General features: G+C 40.5%; 1 protein-coding gene across 1 annotated transcript; it reads right to left on the bottom strand.

Annotated features, from left to right (window-relative positions):
- Positions 1-1994: 1994 nt before the first annotated feature.
- On the bottom strand, positions 1995-16016 carry TMEM170B (transmembrane protein 170B). Its single transcript, XM_042464749.1, has 3 exons — positions 15507-16016; positions 9812-9982; positions 1995-6037 (listed from the first exon to the last, which is right to left on the bottom strand). Exons 1-3 carry the CDS (start codon positions 15730-15732, stop codon positions 5907-5909), a joined length of 528 nt encoding a protein of 175 aa, XP_042320683.1. The 5' UTR covers positions 15733-16016; the 3' UTR covers positions 1995-5906.
- Between the last annotated feature and the right edge of the window lie 1033 nt (positions 16017-17049).

Here is a 17049-nt window from a genome sequence, read left to right as displayed (position 1 = left end):
GAAAATAACCTATTCAAATAATCAGCATACAAAGCTAACTGAAACAGAAAAATGAAAGGGAATAGCAGAGTTTTAGGGTTCAATGAGGTAATAGCTACCTGTCTTGAAGAAAAGGATCCAAGAAAAGCAGGGAAGTATGAAGATTCAAGCTGCGAAGCTTGAGAATGGAGGTTTCAGGAGATGGAAGGAAACAGACAAAGAACTCAAATTAAGGGCAACAGTCATGTACATGTGAGATGAGTTGGGGTGACTGCAGAAACGGTTACATTTTGGGGTAATATTTATACCCTTAAAACCAACCCCAATCCAAAGAGGTTCAGTGGAAAACCAAAAGCTTGATTGCTCCTCAACAGAACCTGAAAAGATTTCCAAAGTGGAAAGTCTGTTTTGATTTTTGGGAGATGAGAGGGGTTTGATTTTGATCAACGATGCTTCATGGACTTTACAACACCTAGACAAAATCTGCAGTCCCCACACTGAGAGGCAGGGAAGGGGTGTTTAGGAATAAATGAAAGGGTGATCCTTGTCTTGTTTGATGTGGCAGAACTCATGTTTTGGCTTTCGGTTTCCATCAGAAATGCAGAGTAGGAGTGTGCATGTGTGGTGGTGCTTCCAGCAATTCCTCTATCCCCACACCTTTCCACATGGTGGGGCTACGTGCCATTCACACTACCTATTTCAGTGCTATGTATGTCATCACAACCGTGTCCGTTTATGCTGCACCTACTGTCATACCAAACTATAGCTGGATTACTAAATATATTAGGGAATGTCCAGACACTTATAGGACACAAGGGTTTGATTCCGAGCTCAGACATGGAAACCCACTGGGTGGCCTTGGCAAACCACTCTCTCTCAGCCTCAGGAGAAGGCAATGGCAAACCACCTCTGAACAAATCTTGCCAAGAAAACTCCGTGATAGGTATGCCTTAGGGTCACCCTAAGTCAGAAATGACTTTGAAGGCACACAGTACACACAAGCAGTTACAGATCAGTAGCCAGAGTTTGAATTCAACTCTGTAGAAGGAAATGAAACTGGTACAGCTTACTGGAGGAGAAACAATCTTTCAGACTTTTAAACATTAATGTAACTGTGCATTGTTATTCTTAGCAATTCAGTCATGGTGGAAACATCTAGGTAACAGTTGAAATTGAAGATCTGGCCTCACACAGACAGTATCCTGATTTTAACTCTGCTCATATTTTTATTTACAGAAATTTTAGTATTAAACTGTAATGTCAAAATTCTATTTCACGGTTTCCAAAATGTGCCCAGCCATTTTGGACCTAACAGTGTGGCATTTCTCTTCCACAAATCTATGAAGAGAACATATTCATTTGAACTGTATAATCAGAAGAATATTAAGGACTTTTTCCATGTGGCATTACACTATTTTATTTTCCAGACTGTGAAGTAAAGACAAAGACAAATTTCCCATGTTTTTATCACTACCACTTCACTTGTTCAGTTTTATTAACATGAATGGAAGAAGAGGCACACACAGTACCTTCAGGACCATTATGAAAAGTCAGTTTCAAACTTGCAGTCACCATTCATTTTCTCTGTTTTTCTCTATCTAAAGAACACTGTGAACTATAAAAATGCTGGCTTAAAACTGTTGGTCTCAAAAAAGCTTTTTCAGTTGAAACCCAGTGTGTGCATCTCAGTTTTGTTGCCTAGCACAGATATGAAACCAACATGTTAAGGCTGAAAACTAGGAAATCTCAAGTGAAAGAATCATGTGGTGCTGTGACTTTCCGGTTGTATCCCCAACCCCAAAGTAATCACGATACTTGGAGGAACTTTAAAAAAAAGGTCAGATGTCCACATACAAAAATATTTCTTGCATAGGGCCCAGGTTTCTCATATCCACTACTGTGCCAGTCCTCTAAGAATCTGGATGACATGTCCAAGCTGCCTTATAATATTCAGCTTAAATCATAATGGAGCAACAAGACTATATAAAGAGAATTATCCATACTTCAAACATAACTAATTTTAAAAATCAGTTTAATCATACAGAAGGCTGATTGTTTTGATTATATTACAATACAACAAAAATATGCAAGCTTCAAGTAGAAATAAGTATCATATTGAAACAAAATATAACAAAGTGCAAAACTGAAGAGGAAACACTACTGCTTTCCTCAGATTTAATCAAGAAAAATATATTTAAAATGCTATATTACAGACAAATACACACATACTAAACCATCTCTTTGGCCAATATTTTTACAAATTAATCCAAACCAATTTTACTTGTGGCTCTGAATAAATAAAGGATACCAAGAATGTCAATGTGATGTTAAAGATCACATCATGAAACTTAAGCTATTTTAAAGAAAGAACTAAATAATACCTGGAAAAGTTTATTTTGAATAACGTGACATTGCCAACTGTCATTAAAACAGTTGCTAGCAATTCACACATCGGTATTGCATAAAAGTTCACACTGGGTTCTTTTTAAGAATGCTCCTCAGATAGCACATTTAATTATTCACTCAGATGAATTTTGGAAGATTAGTATAAATATTTCCCTTCATTTCTTCAGTAGCTTTAGGTATTGTTATGCTGTTCATACAAAGGATTTTTCTTTCTGAAGTAAAGCACACTACTATAAACTTGCAAGGTTAATACACAGAAATTCATTCCTTTGGAACATGAAAAAACTGTCCCAATTAACATTACTCCTTACATATAACTTTCAAGTCTTACTCTAGAACATATTGCTATGGAACACATTTCTATGATTTCTTCATTCCTGTTTTATTATAGAAAACAGTTTTTAAAATGCACCGAGCAACTAACTCTGCAATCACTTCAAAATACAAGTTGGATGTATCCTGTTCAAAAGTATAAGGCCAGGTTTCTTCACTACTGGTTCTTATCGCATGTTGAAACATATAATTTGATATCCATTACTGATATCTACTACTTTACCATCTTTTATAGAAAAAGAGCAATTATGTACATTGATTTATCCTAAAAACATCCCAACAGCTGTGTCTTACAAGGCATGATCTACAATTGCTTTCTGTTGCAAAAACAGTCCTATTTAGCTCTTCTGAACATAACCTTTATTTTGATGGTCATTATATTGTTTGTGCCAAATATGTGTTGCATTTTAACACAAAGTGTATACCTAGGCTACAAATTATTCCCAGCCTAGACTTAATACTGATGAGATTTGTTTCACGTGAACACTACTAAAGTTTTGTCAGAATGAGGCAGTCATAAACAACATAGAAAGCATGAAAATACATTTCTGCATATAGCCCTAAAGTCAATGGATTTAAACATTTACAGATACATTTTTCACAACTGTCTTTAGTACTGGAGCCTGAGAAGTGCTTGCTTTGTAGCATCATTATATTACTACAGATAACACTAGATATCAAACCACTTCACACGTAACATTCACAACAGCATCACATACAGCATGTTCTGATGCTTGATAAAATATTGAAACCAAGATGCAGTTTTCTAACTACAAAGCCCTGAAGATATACAGTGTTATACTTCCCCCAATTAAGTTAAAAAAAAACTTTCTGCACTGACTTGAATTGGGATAGTCTCTTCCAAGACTTGTCCTTCACTCCCAATTTCAATATTGACACTGATATCACATCCAACCACACTGCCTAACAGCTAATCTAAGAGTAGAGACAGAACAGCAGTACAACAGACAAGATAGAAAATTCTTTCTAACATATACTCAAGGCACTATAAATTAAATATTGTATCCTACTGAATGTTTAAAATATACCTTGGTGTATACCTAAAATAAAAATGATGAAATATGCTGATGTTCCCCCTGCCACAAATATCTAGATTAATGCTGTTTCCATTCTCCCATTAGTGGCAGACAAAGTTCTCCAAAAGTCACAGAGGAAGCTCCAGTTATACCTCCAGGTCTTTGTAGGATAGCAGCCTATCAATAAAAATGTAAGACTGAATAAAGGACAAAAGTGAATGTTCTTTTTTAAATGCCATCTCTAGACCAAAGTAAACAAAATAATGTCTACCACTAATTCATTATTATATATAAATACAATTTTTACCATAATATTTAGAAAGGTTGTGGAACAAAGCACTGTGCTGTTGAAATATTATTGCTGCAGGTATGATTTCTGTAAGCATCAACTTCCTCTATCATGTCAGTTTGTAACCATGTCTCTCTCTTCCTTCCATATGCATATATAGACTGCTTATTTCAATAAAAGAACATTAAAGGCTAACTCCCACATTGTCCGCTTAAGGAAGGAATATATGAAATCAAGCCCTCCCTCCACCTGTATTAGCAGTCAGATTCAAGGAGCAGAAGCAATAGCAAAGGCAGTATCACTTAAGAATCCTCCTTTCCTTTTGCGTCTGCCTAGTTTGTTCGACATTTCCACCAAGGACGACCACCCTGTTTAGAGAAAATCAGCTGCAGAGAGAAGGAGGTACTATTGACAAGGATCCAAATAGTTGGTCACCTAGGGATCTTTGATAACATACTGAATGGTTGCCCAGCTATTGTCTCCAGAAGATACTGAAACAGACAGTGGGGGTTTAATTGCTTCTGTGCTCTCATTAAGAGGACAGTCCAATATTCACTCCTTTGCCATATTTGCTTTTGTCCATTTAAACAGGTGCCTTGTCCCTTTGCACTACTAATGTTTTATAGTAAAGACATTACATTCACACCACCATTGCTTTCGTTAAAACAATGCAAACAAATACACACAGAGAGACCATGCATGACAGCACAGGTCTACTGGAAGCAGGGCATATGAAAGTCACATATAATCAGGAACAAACTTAAATGGTGAACTGAACATTTAAAAATTGTCCTCTTTTTGATACTGAAAGTTTAGTAGAATTATTTCCCTCATGTCCAAAAAAGTCCCCTTTCAGCTTTTTTCAATTTTTCATTTTAACTTTGGGCCATATGCTAAATATGTGCTTTTCACAAATCATGACTCCTTCTAGTTTTAAAATGACATTTACAGTCATGTTTATCCATTACAATAAACATTAACACACCTGGTTTTCTGATAGAAAATCAGTTATGTTTAGAAAATTATGGAACACAATAGACAACCATTTTAAAAAAAAAACAACTAAAGTTTTCCAAAATAATTTAGGTTTCATTTCAAGAGATGTTTGGTCATTTTACTCATGTTGCTTCTGTTAAACCTAGAACAACATCTTGGGATATACAATGAATGGATAGTGATGAAAGAAAGAAAAAAATACTGAAGAGCTGGTTTTTAGTAAAAGTGATATATCTTAATAATCCCTTTTCAATGAACTCCTACATTGGCTGAATCACATTCATGTTCTTACTAGAATTTTGTTTCAGTCACTGAATCCCAGCAATGCTCATATGTAATTAAATTCTCAAGTAACTCCCTCCCCTCATCCTGCCATAAGCATGGTAACGTTCTGCATTGAGTGGAGTTTAGCTGTTATGATAAGCACGTGCCTTGTTGATGTACCTGAATTTTTTAAAACTATGTTTGCAGCACTCAATTACACATTACTAAACATTTAAGTGGTCACACGATCAGTCTTTAACTTTACATTTGGCACATTTTTCCACTCTTCAGAAATGCCCCTGTATTTTCTTCAATACTGTTATGAACAATGATCACATCAGCAACATTTGCCTGATTAGCAGCTTCACAAGGTGCTTTATCTTGCAGCTTCTCCTAAACTGATCACACTTTGCCTATGACAGAGGCACATTAGGTGCAGTGCAGTAGTGTGTCATTTTTGGACTGTAGAGGGAAGTACTTTCCAAATGGATGAGACCTCTAACTTTTCAGTCCATGTAGTATTTCTTGTTGCATTTCCAAACCATCAGCTACTAAAGCTTCAAAGCAGACTTTCTCCTTTTATAAACAGCTTCACAGAAGATTCAAAGTGTAGCAAGAATCCTTGAAAATGAAATTATTAGTGTCAGTACAGTCTGCCCTACTCCAAACACAAGTGCTTCCAAAGGAGCCATACTTTTCCCAGCTACTCTGTAAATTCCTGCCACAGCTGCACCTAAAAGGCACAAAGAAGAAAAAGGGGGAATTACCAAACAATATCAAATAAACTTAGATATCATAACACTATCTATATTCTCCAATGTTAATATTTTATTACACAACACTAAAAAATACATATTGGATTGTTCCACATTCCTAAGACAGTTCTGAAGATCAACTTTACTAAAATATAGGAGAACACTCTGCATTTGAAGGCATGATTGAATTACACTCATCCCTCCACATTTGCAGCTTTTGAGGATATGATTATTCACAGATTTTATTAATGTGTTCTCTCTAGAAATATCTAGGTCCTCCAGTGCAATTCTATGGTGTCCAAAGGTGCCACTGAAGGACCTAGAGATTCCTAGAGAAAACACTCCACTAGGCATTTGTAGCTTCTCCAGTGCAATTCTAGGGTCAATGTCTGGCAGATGTTGACCACAGAGTTGATCTGGAGGGCTTAGAGATTTTTAGAGAGGTGTTCTCAAATAAAAACAAAGCCTTTTGTTGTTATTTGTGTTTTTTCCACATTCACAGGGGTCCTGTGCCCCTAACCCCAATGAATGTAGATGGACAAGTGTAAAGGAAAGCACTTAGCTATGTCCTGTTTGTCTGAATGTCAGATGGATAGCCATGTGCTTAACTCTATAATTCATATTAGATAGGCTTAAACTGCTTAGTTTTGCCTTGACTATGCAAAATCTGTATTTAAAAACTTGGAAATTTGTATGTGCACACAATATTTAGGCTATCTAGAAAATGAGTTAATTTTGGTTCTCCATTAACTTTATTAAACAAGAGCCCAGTTCTGCAATGACCATTGTTGGTTTGGCAGCAAGTCTTGTAGATAAACATACTGAAATATATATGTGTTAATTTCATTGTATACTCTCTGGCTAATTGACCTAAACTCTCTGGCATACAGATCTTTATGTCCACGCTGAAATTTTGTAAACTTTTCAGTCTTGCGAAGACCCTCCATGCAGCAGACCTGGACAAAGACTTTATCATACTGGATAAGTCAAAGACCAAAATTGGAAGACAGTTGTGGAAAATGAAACCACTAAATAAATCTACTGATATTGTCCTAGATATCTGTTATATGCTAGAAACTACCCACATTTAATCAAAAGCAAAAGTATAGAAAAGAATAGGAGAAACAGTAAACAGTTATGCCTAACATCATCTGTTTGTACTATTGTGATGAATTTGTAAAATGGCATACACACATAGGGGCTTGTTCTGTGTCTTTATGCCACACTGGAAATTTAAAATTGTTGTTGTTGTAGCTGTTATGTGCTGTCAAGTTGGCTTTGACCCTATGAATGAGAGACCTTCAGGAGAAGCTGCTCCTAACAACTGTGCCCGAGTCTTGAAAACTCAGACGTGGCTTCCTTGATTGACTCAATACTGAGGTCTTCCCCTTATCCTACTGAAAGACTGAGTACTGCCAGTTTTCAGTGCCTATTTAGAAGCTTCTTCATCCTAAATATGAATAAGAAATGGAAATAAAATATAAAAATGAACAGCTCTATTTGAAGTTAACTATTAGTTGGTCTTACTGCATTTCAAGTATTTTGTTGTTGTTGTTAACAGCCTTTGAGTTCATCTCAACCCCTCCAAGACCTCCTGTCCTCCAGTGCTCTGCTTAGTTCCTGTAACTTCATACCTGTGACTTTCTTAATAGAGTCCATCCATCTAGCATGCAGCCTTCCTCACTTTGTACTTCCCTCTACATTTCCTAGCATTATTGTGTTTTTCCTCAATGAGTTGTGAATTCTCATGATGTGACCAAAGTATGACAGCCTCAGTTTAGACTTGGCTTTCAGTGAGATTTCTGACTTGTTCCATTCTAGGACCCATTTGTTTGTCTTTTTGGCTGTCCATGGAATCCTTAGCACTCCTCTCCAGCACCACATCTCAAATGAACTGATTTTCTTCCTATCCACTTTCTTAATTGTCCAGCTCTCGCATCCATACATGGTGATGGATAATACAATGGCTTTTATGATTCTAACTTTTGTGTTCAGTTGTATATCTTTACATTTTAAGATCTTTCCTAGTTCTTTCAAAGCTGCCCTACCCATTCTTAGTCTTCTGATTTCTTGCCTACAAACCCCATTCCTCCTCATTGTCTAGTTTGAATTTGTGTAGATTCTCTGTGGTCATTATTTTATGTTCAACAGCAAGCCTGCCTTTGTGCTTTCTTCCTTGATTTTCCTTAGTAGTTGTTCTAGGTCTGGGATATTTTCTGGTAGCAGTATGGTGTATAGTAGTATGGTGTCAGGGGCGCAGTGGCTCAGTGGTTAGGATGCTGACTCTGACAATTGCAAGATCAGCAGGTCAGCAGTTTGAGGCCCAGGTGCTGCGTGACCAAGTCAGCTCCTGTTACTAGTCCCGGCTTCTGCCAACCTAGAAGTTTAAAAACATGCAAAAGTGCAAATAGATAAATAGGTACCACTTCAGTGGGAAGGTAATAGGGCTGGTCACATGACTATGGAGTTGTCTTCAGCTTAGTAACAGATGAGCACCACCCCCTATAGTTGGACATGACTAGACAATCTTGTCCTGGGAAAAACCTTTACCTTTAGTATGGTGTCATCTGCATATCTTAAGACTGTTGACATTCCTTCTTCCTATCTTCACTCCTCCTGAGTCTAAACCTGCTCTTCATATGATATTTTCTGCATACAAGTTGAACAAATAGGGTGATAGAATGCAGCCTTGCATTACCCCTTTGCCAGTTGGGTACCATTTTGTTTCTCCATATTCTGTTCTGATAGTAGCCTCTTGTCCTAAGTACAGATTCCTCATCAGGACTATCAGATGTCTTGGCACTCCCATGTCTTTAAGAGCATTCCATAGCCTTTCATAATCTATATTTCAAGCATAGTCTTCTATATTTTAAAATCTAATTAACTTGCAATTTGGCTGGCTTGTGGTTTAATTCTAAAGCTGAACTCTACGCTGTAACAGTACAAATTTACTTTGAGATACTAAGAGTTCAGTGTGTATAGGCCATGTAATCAGGCAACTGTGTCCTGCTTGAACTGAAATGCCCACAATAGGAAAACCACCTAAAACAGGGCTGCTGCCTCCTATGATGCTGCACAAAGTGTTCCCTTAATACCTTCCCCCACTATTTGTTGCCAGAATTGCACAAACAATCCTACATGAGATTAGGTCAGAAACACTGTTGTAGCAAGATCAAAAGATGCTGACATTTGTAGCGGGTCTAAAGTGGTAATGTACAGTCCACTTTGACCATATCATTCTTTGTTTTTGTGGCTGAAATTTGCTTTGTTGTACTTTCACATTCATCCAGTTATATGGCAACACCAGTTTTCGCTTTCAGAACAGCCATGCAGGAAATTACAAAAATATTTCATGTCTACCTATCTGTACCTAGAAAAAAGGATTGCTTCTCCAATGGGCCTGATCAGTTAATTATCCAAATGAATTATTATTTTCCTTGACAGATAAGTAACTATAATGCTGCCATGATAGCTAGAGAATAAGAAAGTGAATGGTTCTCTTTATGACAGCTCTCTGGAGAACATAACTCTTTTCCAACAGTAGGCTCTCCTCTTCTTTCTGAAGAAGAAACAGCATATAAAAGCCATGATAGTTTTATATGGCCTTTCCTCTCATGAACTGCAACCCTACTATAAGCCTCCTGCCATTCCAACATTATAAATAATGACAGATTACATGAACCATTACCAAAACAAGCAATAGTCATTTTCAAAAGGAGGAATAGCTGTATTTAAACATTTTAAAGACTTACTGGTTATCATTGCTCCAGTTACAGAACCCAAAAATCCAATGCTGATCACAATGACAGAGATTACTCTTCCTTGCCTATGCCTTTGTAACATCACAAACATTAAAACTCCTGCAGCACCATGGACAAAGAGAGAGGAGAAGAGAGCCCATAGGAAAACCCAGTACCACATTTCTGGAAAAAAAGAAAAGAAAGCAATCTAAGAGTAGGTTAACATTTCTGAGGAATTTTTATTGTTCAAAACAAAGAAAAACATACCAACCATTAGTGTGAACAACTATAAAAAGACAAAACCATGTACAGTAGTAACCCATACCAAAGAACTCAATTTATCATGCTCTTATTTTGTGTATGGCCCATTTTCTTAAAATATTGTGCATTCTTTGGTCTCAGTATTATATTTCTACACTTTACTGTGAACCACTCAGAAAACTCCTTTAATCAACTGGCAGTACACATGGTATAAATAAATATTAACAAACAAACAATACTAACAAATACAGCATGAACAAATTAAAACAACACCCCCACTCCCAGCCAAAGGGTTTCAGGGTTTAGCATGGCTGCCACACTGGACCCCGAAGTCATTGCCCCGTGCAGCACCCACTACTGCGGCCCAATGCAGTTGCTGGGAGAGTGGAAAGTGCCCTCTCTGTGGGGACTGGCACAGTAGCTGTGCCAGTCCCTCCAGGTGTACTACCCCACCAGGTGACACCTCCCTCTGGAGTGACACACAGTACAGTCTGTGCCCCTGCAGCTTCCTAGTGACACCACTGCCCATCAGTAACAGTCAGAGTGGGCTTGTTTGCCTTTACTTTTGAGCACTCTGGAATCTTTTTTTGTAAATATTTGCTAGCCTTAAGAATTCATAGGACAACTATTAGGCTTGCCCCTCCAAGAAATTGTCTTTCATCCCTTTGTCTTGTCAAGAAGATTCAAAATAATTGGGCATGCTACAGTCCAGGGAGTATTTCTTGTAACAAGGTCAAGAATTTCTGGAATCTGTAAGATACAATGTGTATCATACCATCACCTCATTTCCAACATTTACCATTCAGTCACTGCCATACAGGAGGTGTTCGCTTACTAAAAGTTTGAAATCTATTCTGATAGTTCTGCAGGTTCCAGTTGGTAAAGTTAAACAGTTGTTTCTCTTTTTTGGTTATGCTTAGTTAACTACACTTGGCCGTGTTTGTCTTTGCATGTCTTGGGAATAAATCCACAGATGTTTCCGTCTTTTTATAGTTTGTCCATACTTGATAGTTATTTCTGGCATAAAAAAGTAAAATAAAAATAAAAAACACTGTTTTCATAAAGCATTATCGTCTCATTATGTAGAAGTACTGTTACTGGATATTGTTCTACTTACACAGATTTTATATTGCTAAGGTACCTTGAAATAAATAAATGTAAGGAATATATTGAAATTATGTATGACCAAAGAAGGTAAACAGAGAGAGAGAGAGAGAGAGAGAGAAAACGTAATGTAATATATCTCAGTGAAGTATGTTTTATTCAAGCAATCTTTGCTAGGTTTGTGTGTGAGTTGCAATCTGTATTTTTAATAGCTTTTTCACCCTTTTACCATTTGTAGCTTCAGAAACAGCGCCTTCTCACAGATAGCAAGTTGTTCCTTTTATAATTGTGCAGCCTTTTGTTTTTCTCTTTACATTTTATTGCGATTAAAAATAACATAACATTACAAGTATTCATACGATACCACCAACATATCGTATCACAACCCATACTTTACAATATTAGTGTTATTACTTTATAATATTTACAACACCTATACTCCATCCAGTTTCTTAATCAGTTCTTTTATATTGTGTGTGTCACAAACAAAGGTTTTGGCACTTTTTATCCAGAGAGAAATATAGCCACCTTAGTCTACAGGGCTTTCAATAAGACATGCTGGAAACCAGATCTGGGTTTATACACTATTCATGTAACATTTATTAAACATTTATACATATATACTGCATGCTTTGGTACCAAGAGCTCACACACCTTCTTCATGCCCATGCTACTATATCCTTTAGATTTTCTTTATTTCTATTCCTCTTTATGGATGGGAGAATAGGGAAAGCACACAGAATGCCACTCCTTTTTGGGCCAGAAAAAAGCCACTACTGCAGCTTTTCAGTGCTCCTGCACATCTGAACGCCACGCTGTTGGAGTGCTGTAAAACGTGTAACTGGCTGGATGGCTTCCTGCTGGCTTGGGGGCATGTGTTGTGCGTACACCATGCCGCCAAACCAAAGGGAAGCTGGTGCATTGTGCCGGTCTCTACTGACCCCAAGTCTCTTTTATGGAAGGAAGCCAGGATATAAACTCATTAACAAAAGCAATAAGTAAGAGCTTCACACAAATTAGATCAACAGTTATTCTTACAGTACTGTTAGCAGGCTAATATTATTACTGAGTGGGAGTTGAGGCTAAGAATACCAGAACAGTAGTCCTTCAAGACCAGAACAAGGGTCCATCTATGCCCATGCATTTGGTTGCCTACAGTTTCCAACAATGGACAACCAGATGTTTCTGAGAAGCTCAAAAACAAGGAAAGTTTTATTCCACACTTTCCCACAGCATAAGAGGCATCCTGCCTGGCAATGGAGGCTGCAGTTATATCTAAATGCCATTGATGGAGCCATTCTCCATGAATCTGACTGATCTACTCAGCCAGTGGTCCTCATCACACCTTGGGGCAGCAAAGTTCATCACTTTTCTATTCACTGTTCTCGTGAATTTCCCCCACATTTTTTTTATGAGGCAGGCTTGAGGGGCTCCTATGCACTCTCTCTATGCTATCTGGACATTCATTATCCTTTATCATATCCACTGGGTAAGGTGGCTTCCACGCTAGTGAGACAGCAAAGCCATGATTGGTTTTACCCTGAACTTTAAAGGTGATATTCAAGGTGCTAAATCTATTTGAGAGCTGGTTTTCAGCACCCTGGAAAGCTCCTTAAAAATTCTAGCTCAAAGCCCCGAACAGATTAATTGTGCCACTAGCATGCGACCAACCAACCCAAAGAGATCCTATTCTAAACTTTGAAGATCCAAACACTAGTAGTTAATGGGCAGAACAGACATCTATGCAGTTACAGTTATAACTTTCATTATTTTAAGCTGAGCACATTGCATTGCTCAAGTTGTTGTAAGGCGTAATAAAGGAGTTAGAGACTGTCCATATATTCACCAAAGAATTCCAGTTATGATATTCCTACACCTTTACTGGCTAGTTTTAATTTAACCAGACAGCATTAGCACTGACCTACATGAAAAGTGTTCATTAACCTTTAGTATAGCTACCTTTATATATTTCATTCATTCTGTTTTATTTTAACGCAGCCAAGCAAAAAAGTCTTGTAAATCAGAATTTGATCGTCCAAGCTACTGCCATTGCACCCTTTCACTACCACTAATCTTAAACCCATGTTATTTTTCCCAAGGAGATTTCATTCCATCTATGGGTGTTTTAGGATACAATATTTCAAAAACCTCCGTTAACTAAAAGAACATTGGAGCACCATGTCTTCCAGGAATTTGTCTATGAGGCTGAGGGCTCATGCCTCTCGTTCAGTTTGGAAGCACAGAGCCAGGACCATGAAACTTGTCACAGGAAAAGGCAGGCCCCCTTGGGTACAGTGACAGGGCTGCCGCTCAGTGAAAGGAAACTTGTTTGCTTAATCAGGCCACTGAATCTGTGTAAATGTCCAAAGGAAAATGGCTTGTTCCTTTAGTGATGTACCCACACACTAAAGCAAATATGATCTTCAAGGAGGATACCCTTCTGTGGTACAAAGATAGAGAATGCCTCTTCTAAGATAACACGGGAAGACATATGTGCAGAGGCAAGTTCCTTGCAGGGCATATGGCTCTATGGTATCCAGAGCATTTTAATCCCACCACAAATGTAAAGTCAAACCTCTAAAGCCCACCTTTCCCTAGGACCCAGCATTGTCTTAGGGCACTGCTTCCCAGGATCTCTGATAGGAGGAATTGGCAATTTCCCCCACAACATGCCAGGCACTAGCATCATATTTGTGCTCATTGAGCAAAACTCTTCCTTTCTTGGGAACTCCCTAGGGACTTACCAGGGACTCCTAGGCCAGCCTCTCAATATGAATGACAGCGTGGTCCAGTGGTTGGAGTGTTGAGTTTACTGTATAGCTCTGGAGATCAGGATTTGATTCCTCACTCAGCATATAAACCCACTGGCTGACCTTATCCAAGTCACAATCTCTCAGCCTTAGAGAATGGCAATAGCAAACCCCCTCTAAAGGACCTTGCCAAGAAAACCCCACAATGGCTTCACCTTAGGGTGGTCCTAAAGCGGAAACAACTTTAAGACATACAACAACAACCAACACTAACCCACAGCACCTCTCCCACACCTCTCAAAGTCTAACCTTGCCCTCTGTGTCTGATAACATTTGCTGCAACCTGTCTTATCTCAGATTGCTCCCTGGGGCTGAAACAGTATATATCAGGTCACTGGGTTCAGTTTATTATTCTTATGGCATGAGCATTGGATTATGACTCTGGAGACCAGGGTTTGAACCCTCGCTTTGCCACAGAAACTTACTGGGTGACTTTGGGCAAGTCACACTCTCTCAGCCTCAGGGAGCGCAAGAATCCTCCAAACCAATCTTGGCCCCTGATAAGTTCATCATGAGTTGGAAACTGCTTGAAGGCATACATCAGCAACTAACACAAACCCACTGTGTAGTGCAGTGGTTCCTAATGCCGTGACCTTTTAATACAGTTCCTCATGTTGTGGTGACCCCCAATTGTAGAATTATTAATGTAACAACATAAAATATGTGTTTTCTGATGGTCTTAGGTGACCTCTGGGAAAGGGTCATTTGACCCTCCCCCAAAGGGGTCGCAACCCACAGGTTGAGCATCACTGTTGTAGTGGGTTAATATAATAGGCTAAAAACAAAAACAAACAAAATCCTCTTCTCTCACATCTCTAAAGTCTTGGGCAAATGTCTTCCTTGGAGGCCACGACATTTGTCCCTGGGACTTTCACAGGCAAAGCACTCCAACCGCCAACCTTTTCCCCTTGCCCTCCGGACCCCCCCCCATCCAGGGCAACAGGTATATCCAATACACACACACACACACACACCCCTCCATATTTGCAGCTTTGACACTTGAGGATTTGATTAATATGTTCTCTCTAGGAATATTTAGCTCCTCCAATGCAACTCTATGGTCGACTTTAACCAAAAGTTGCCCTGGAGGAGCTAGCGATTCCTAGAGAGGTGTCCTCTCAGGTAAAGACATGGTGCGTTTGTTATCTGCAGTTTTCCCACATTCACAAGGGTCTTGTGCCCCTAACCCTACCCAACATGGAGGGACAAGTGTGTGTGCGTGTGTGTATATCTATCTATCTATCTATCTATATATAGAGTCACCAGGGACAGGGATCTAGTGTCAGAGGCCCCAGGCTCTCCGCTTGAGAGGCTCCCCAATGCTGACAAGAGGAGCAGTGCCCTGATAGGGTTGCTCTGACACTAGACCACTCTCCCTGGTGACTATATATATATATATATATATATATATACACACACACACACACACACACACACTTGTCCCCCTTCATTTGCTAAGGTTAGGGCCACAAGACCCACGTGTGTGTGTGTGTGTATCTCTATCTCTCTCCCCCTGCCCCCGGCCTTCCTACCGGTGAGGTGCCGGAGGGCGGTGCCGTGGGCCCAGAGGCTGAGCACCTGCTGGACGGAGAGGTTGACCATGCCGCTGTCCGCCGCCTCCGCCTTCATGGCCGCGGTGGAAGGGGCCCTGGCGGCTCCGGGGCTCTGGCCAGGAGCAGGAGCAGGAGGCCTCGGGGGCCGGCGGGGGGGCGACGGGGAGGCGCGGGTCCGGTGGGCTCCCCTCGGCGGGGGAGACATCGAGGACGGCAGCGGGGCGGGTGGGCCAAGGAGACGACCCAGGAGGAGGAGGCGGCCCTTCCTCCCTCTCTCCCTCTCCCTCTGGCTCTCAGGGGTCCGGCGCCGGAGGGAAGCGCCAAGAAGACGCCTCGGCCCCAGCGGCCATCCCTTCGTCCCCGAGCCTCTTCCTCCTCCTCCTCCTCCTCCTCCTCCTCATGGCCCCTCCTGTCCTGAGGCGCGCGAGGGAGGCACTCGCCGCCAGACACCAGCAACCGCCTCTTTTCCCCCAACGGCCAACGGCTTCTCCCCTCTGCGCACGCGCACACAGGGAGGGACGGCCCTCGCGCCGGGGAGGGGGACTCGCCTGCGCATGCGCGCCACACACTCCCGACAGAGTCTGCCTCCTATAGTAGTGGTGGTTCTCAACCTTTGGTCTTACTATCGACGGTTTGGACTTCAATACCCAGAAGCCCCAAGCCAACTCAGCTAATGGGAAGGCATTCTGGGAGATCGAGTCCAAGGCTTGAGCCAGAGGACTAAAGAGAAGGTGGGAGGTGGTGGAGCTGAGTGCGCATGCGCGCTACCTTGCTGACCGTTGGCAGAGAGCGCGAGCGAATGAGCTGAGCCGAGCTGACGTTGATCTGCTTCGCGTTAGGGAGCCCCCTGGTGGTTAAGTGCCAGTACTGCAACCAGCCACAGCCCCCTCAAAGGTTATGAATTCAGTCCCAGCCAGGGCTCAGGCTGGACTTGGGCTTGCATCCCTCCACAAAACACTATGGATGCTGGCCTTCGACTTCATATTAATAACAATAATGTTTATTTACAAACATTAAACATGGGGGTGCGGTGGTTCAAGTGGTTAAGACGCCGACTCTATTGGTTGCAAGATCGGCAGGTTGGCAGTTCGAGGCCCGGTGCCACATTGATGGGATGAGCTCCATCACCAGTCCCAGCTTCTGCCAACCTAGCAGTTTCTAAAGTGTGCAAATGCAAGTAGATAAATAGGTCTCATTTTGGCATGAAGACAGTGTTCTGGTTCACAATCAAAAGCATCTGGTTTCTTATCAAAAGGGCTGGAGCCCAATCAAAATGTAGAAGCCAGAGAACAGACATGGCTGGGTTTCAATGAAGACCCATCAATGAACACCCATCCCTGGATCTACTAGGTTAGGCTTGTCTTTTGGTCCCAGACTAGCTTTCTAGGAAGCGTAATGAAAACTTTAAGACAAAGTCAACTGCAAACATGCCAGGGACAATTTCAGCAGCATGTTTCATTGTGCCTGAAGTGATATCACTCCCAGCCACCATTTGGCCCTTCTTTCTTCCTCTTCTTCTTTT

This window comes from Sceloporus undulatus, chromosome 4 (genome assembly GCF_019175285.1).
Source record: "Sceloporus undulatus isolate JIND9_A2432 ecotype Alabama chromosome 4, SceUnd_v1.1, whole genome shotgun sequence".
In the NCBI taxonomy this organism is placed as follows: domain Eukaryota; kingdom Metazoa; phylum Chordata; class Lepidosauria; order Squamata; family Phrynosomatidae; genus Sceloporus; species Sceloporus undulatus.
Note: the sequence above shows the minus strand (reverse complement) of the source record. Positions and strands in the feature narration are given on the sequence as shown.

Bases quoted from the DNA above. Each gene is read 5' to 3' on its own strand.
- TMEM170B (XM_042464749.1), bottom strand. From the start codon at position 15,732: ATGTCTCCCCCGCCGAGGGGAGCCCACCGGACCCGCGCCTCCCCGTCG. The intron at 9,983-15,506 runs GTAGGAAGGCCG...CTTTTTTTCCAG, and splicing joins CGCCCTCCGGCACCTCACCG to AAATGTGGTACTGGGTTTTC. The intron at 6,038-9,811 runs GTAAGTCTTTAA...TGTGCCTTTTAG, and splicing joins AACTGGAGCAATGATAACCA to GTGCAGCTGTGGCAGGAATT.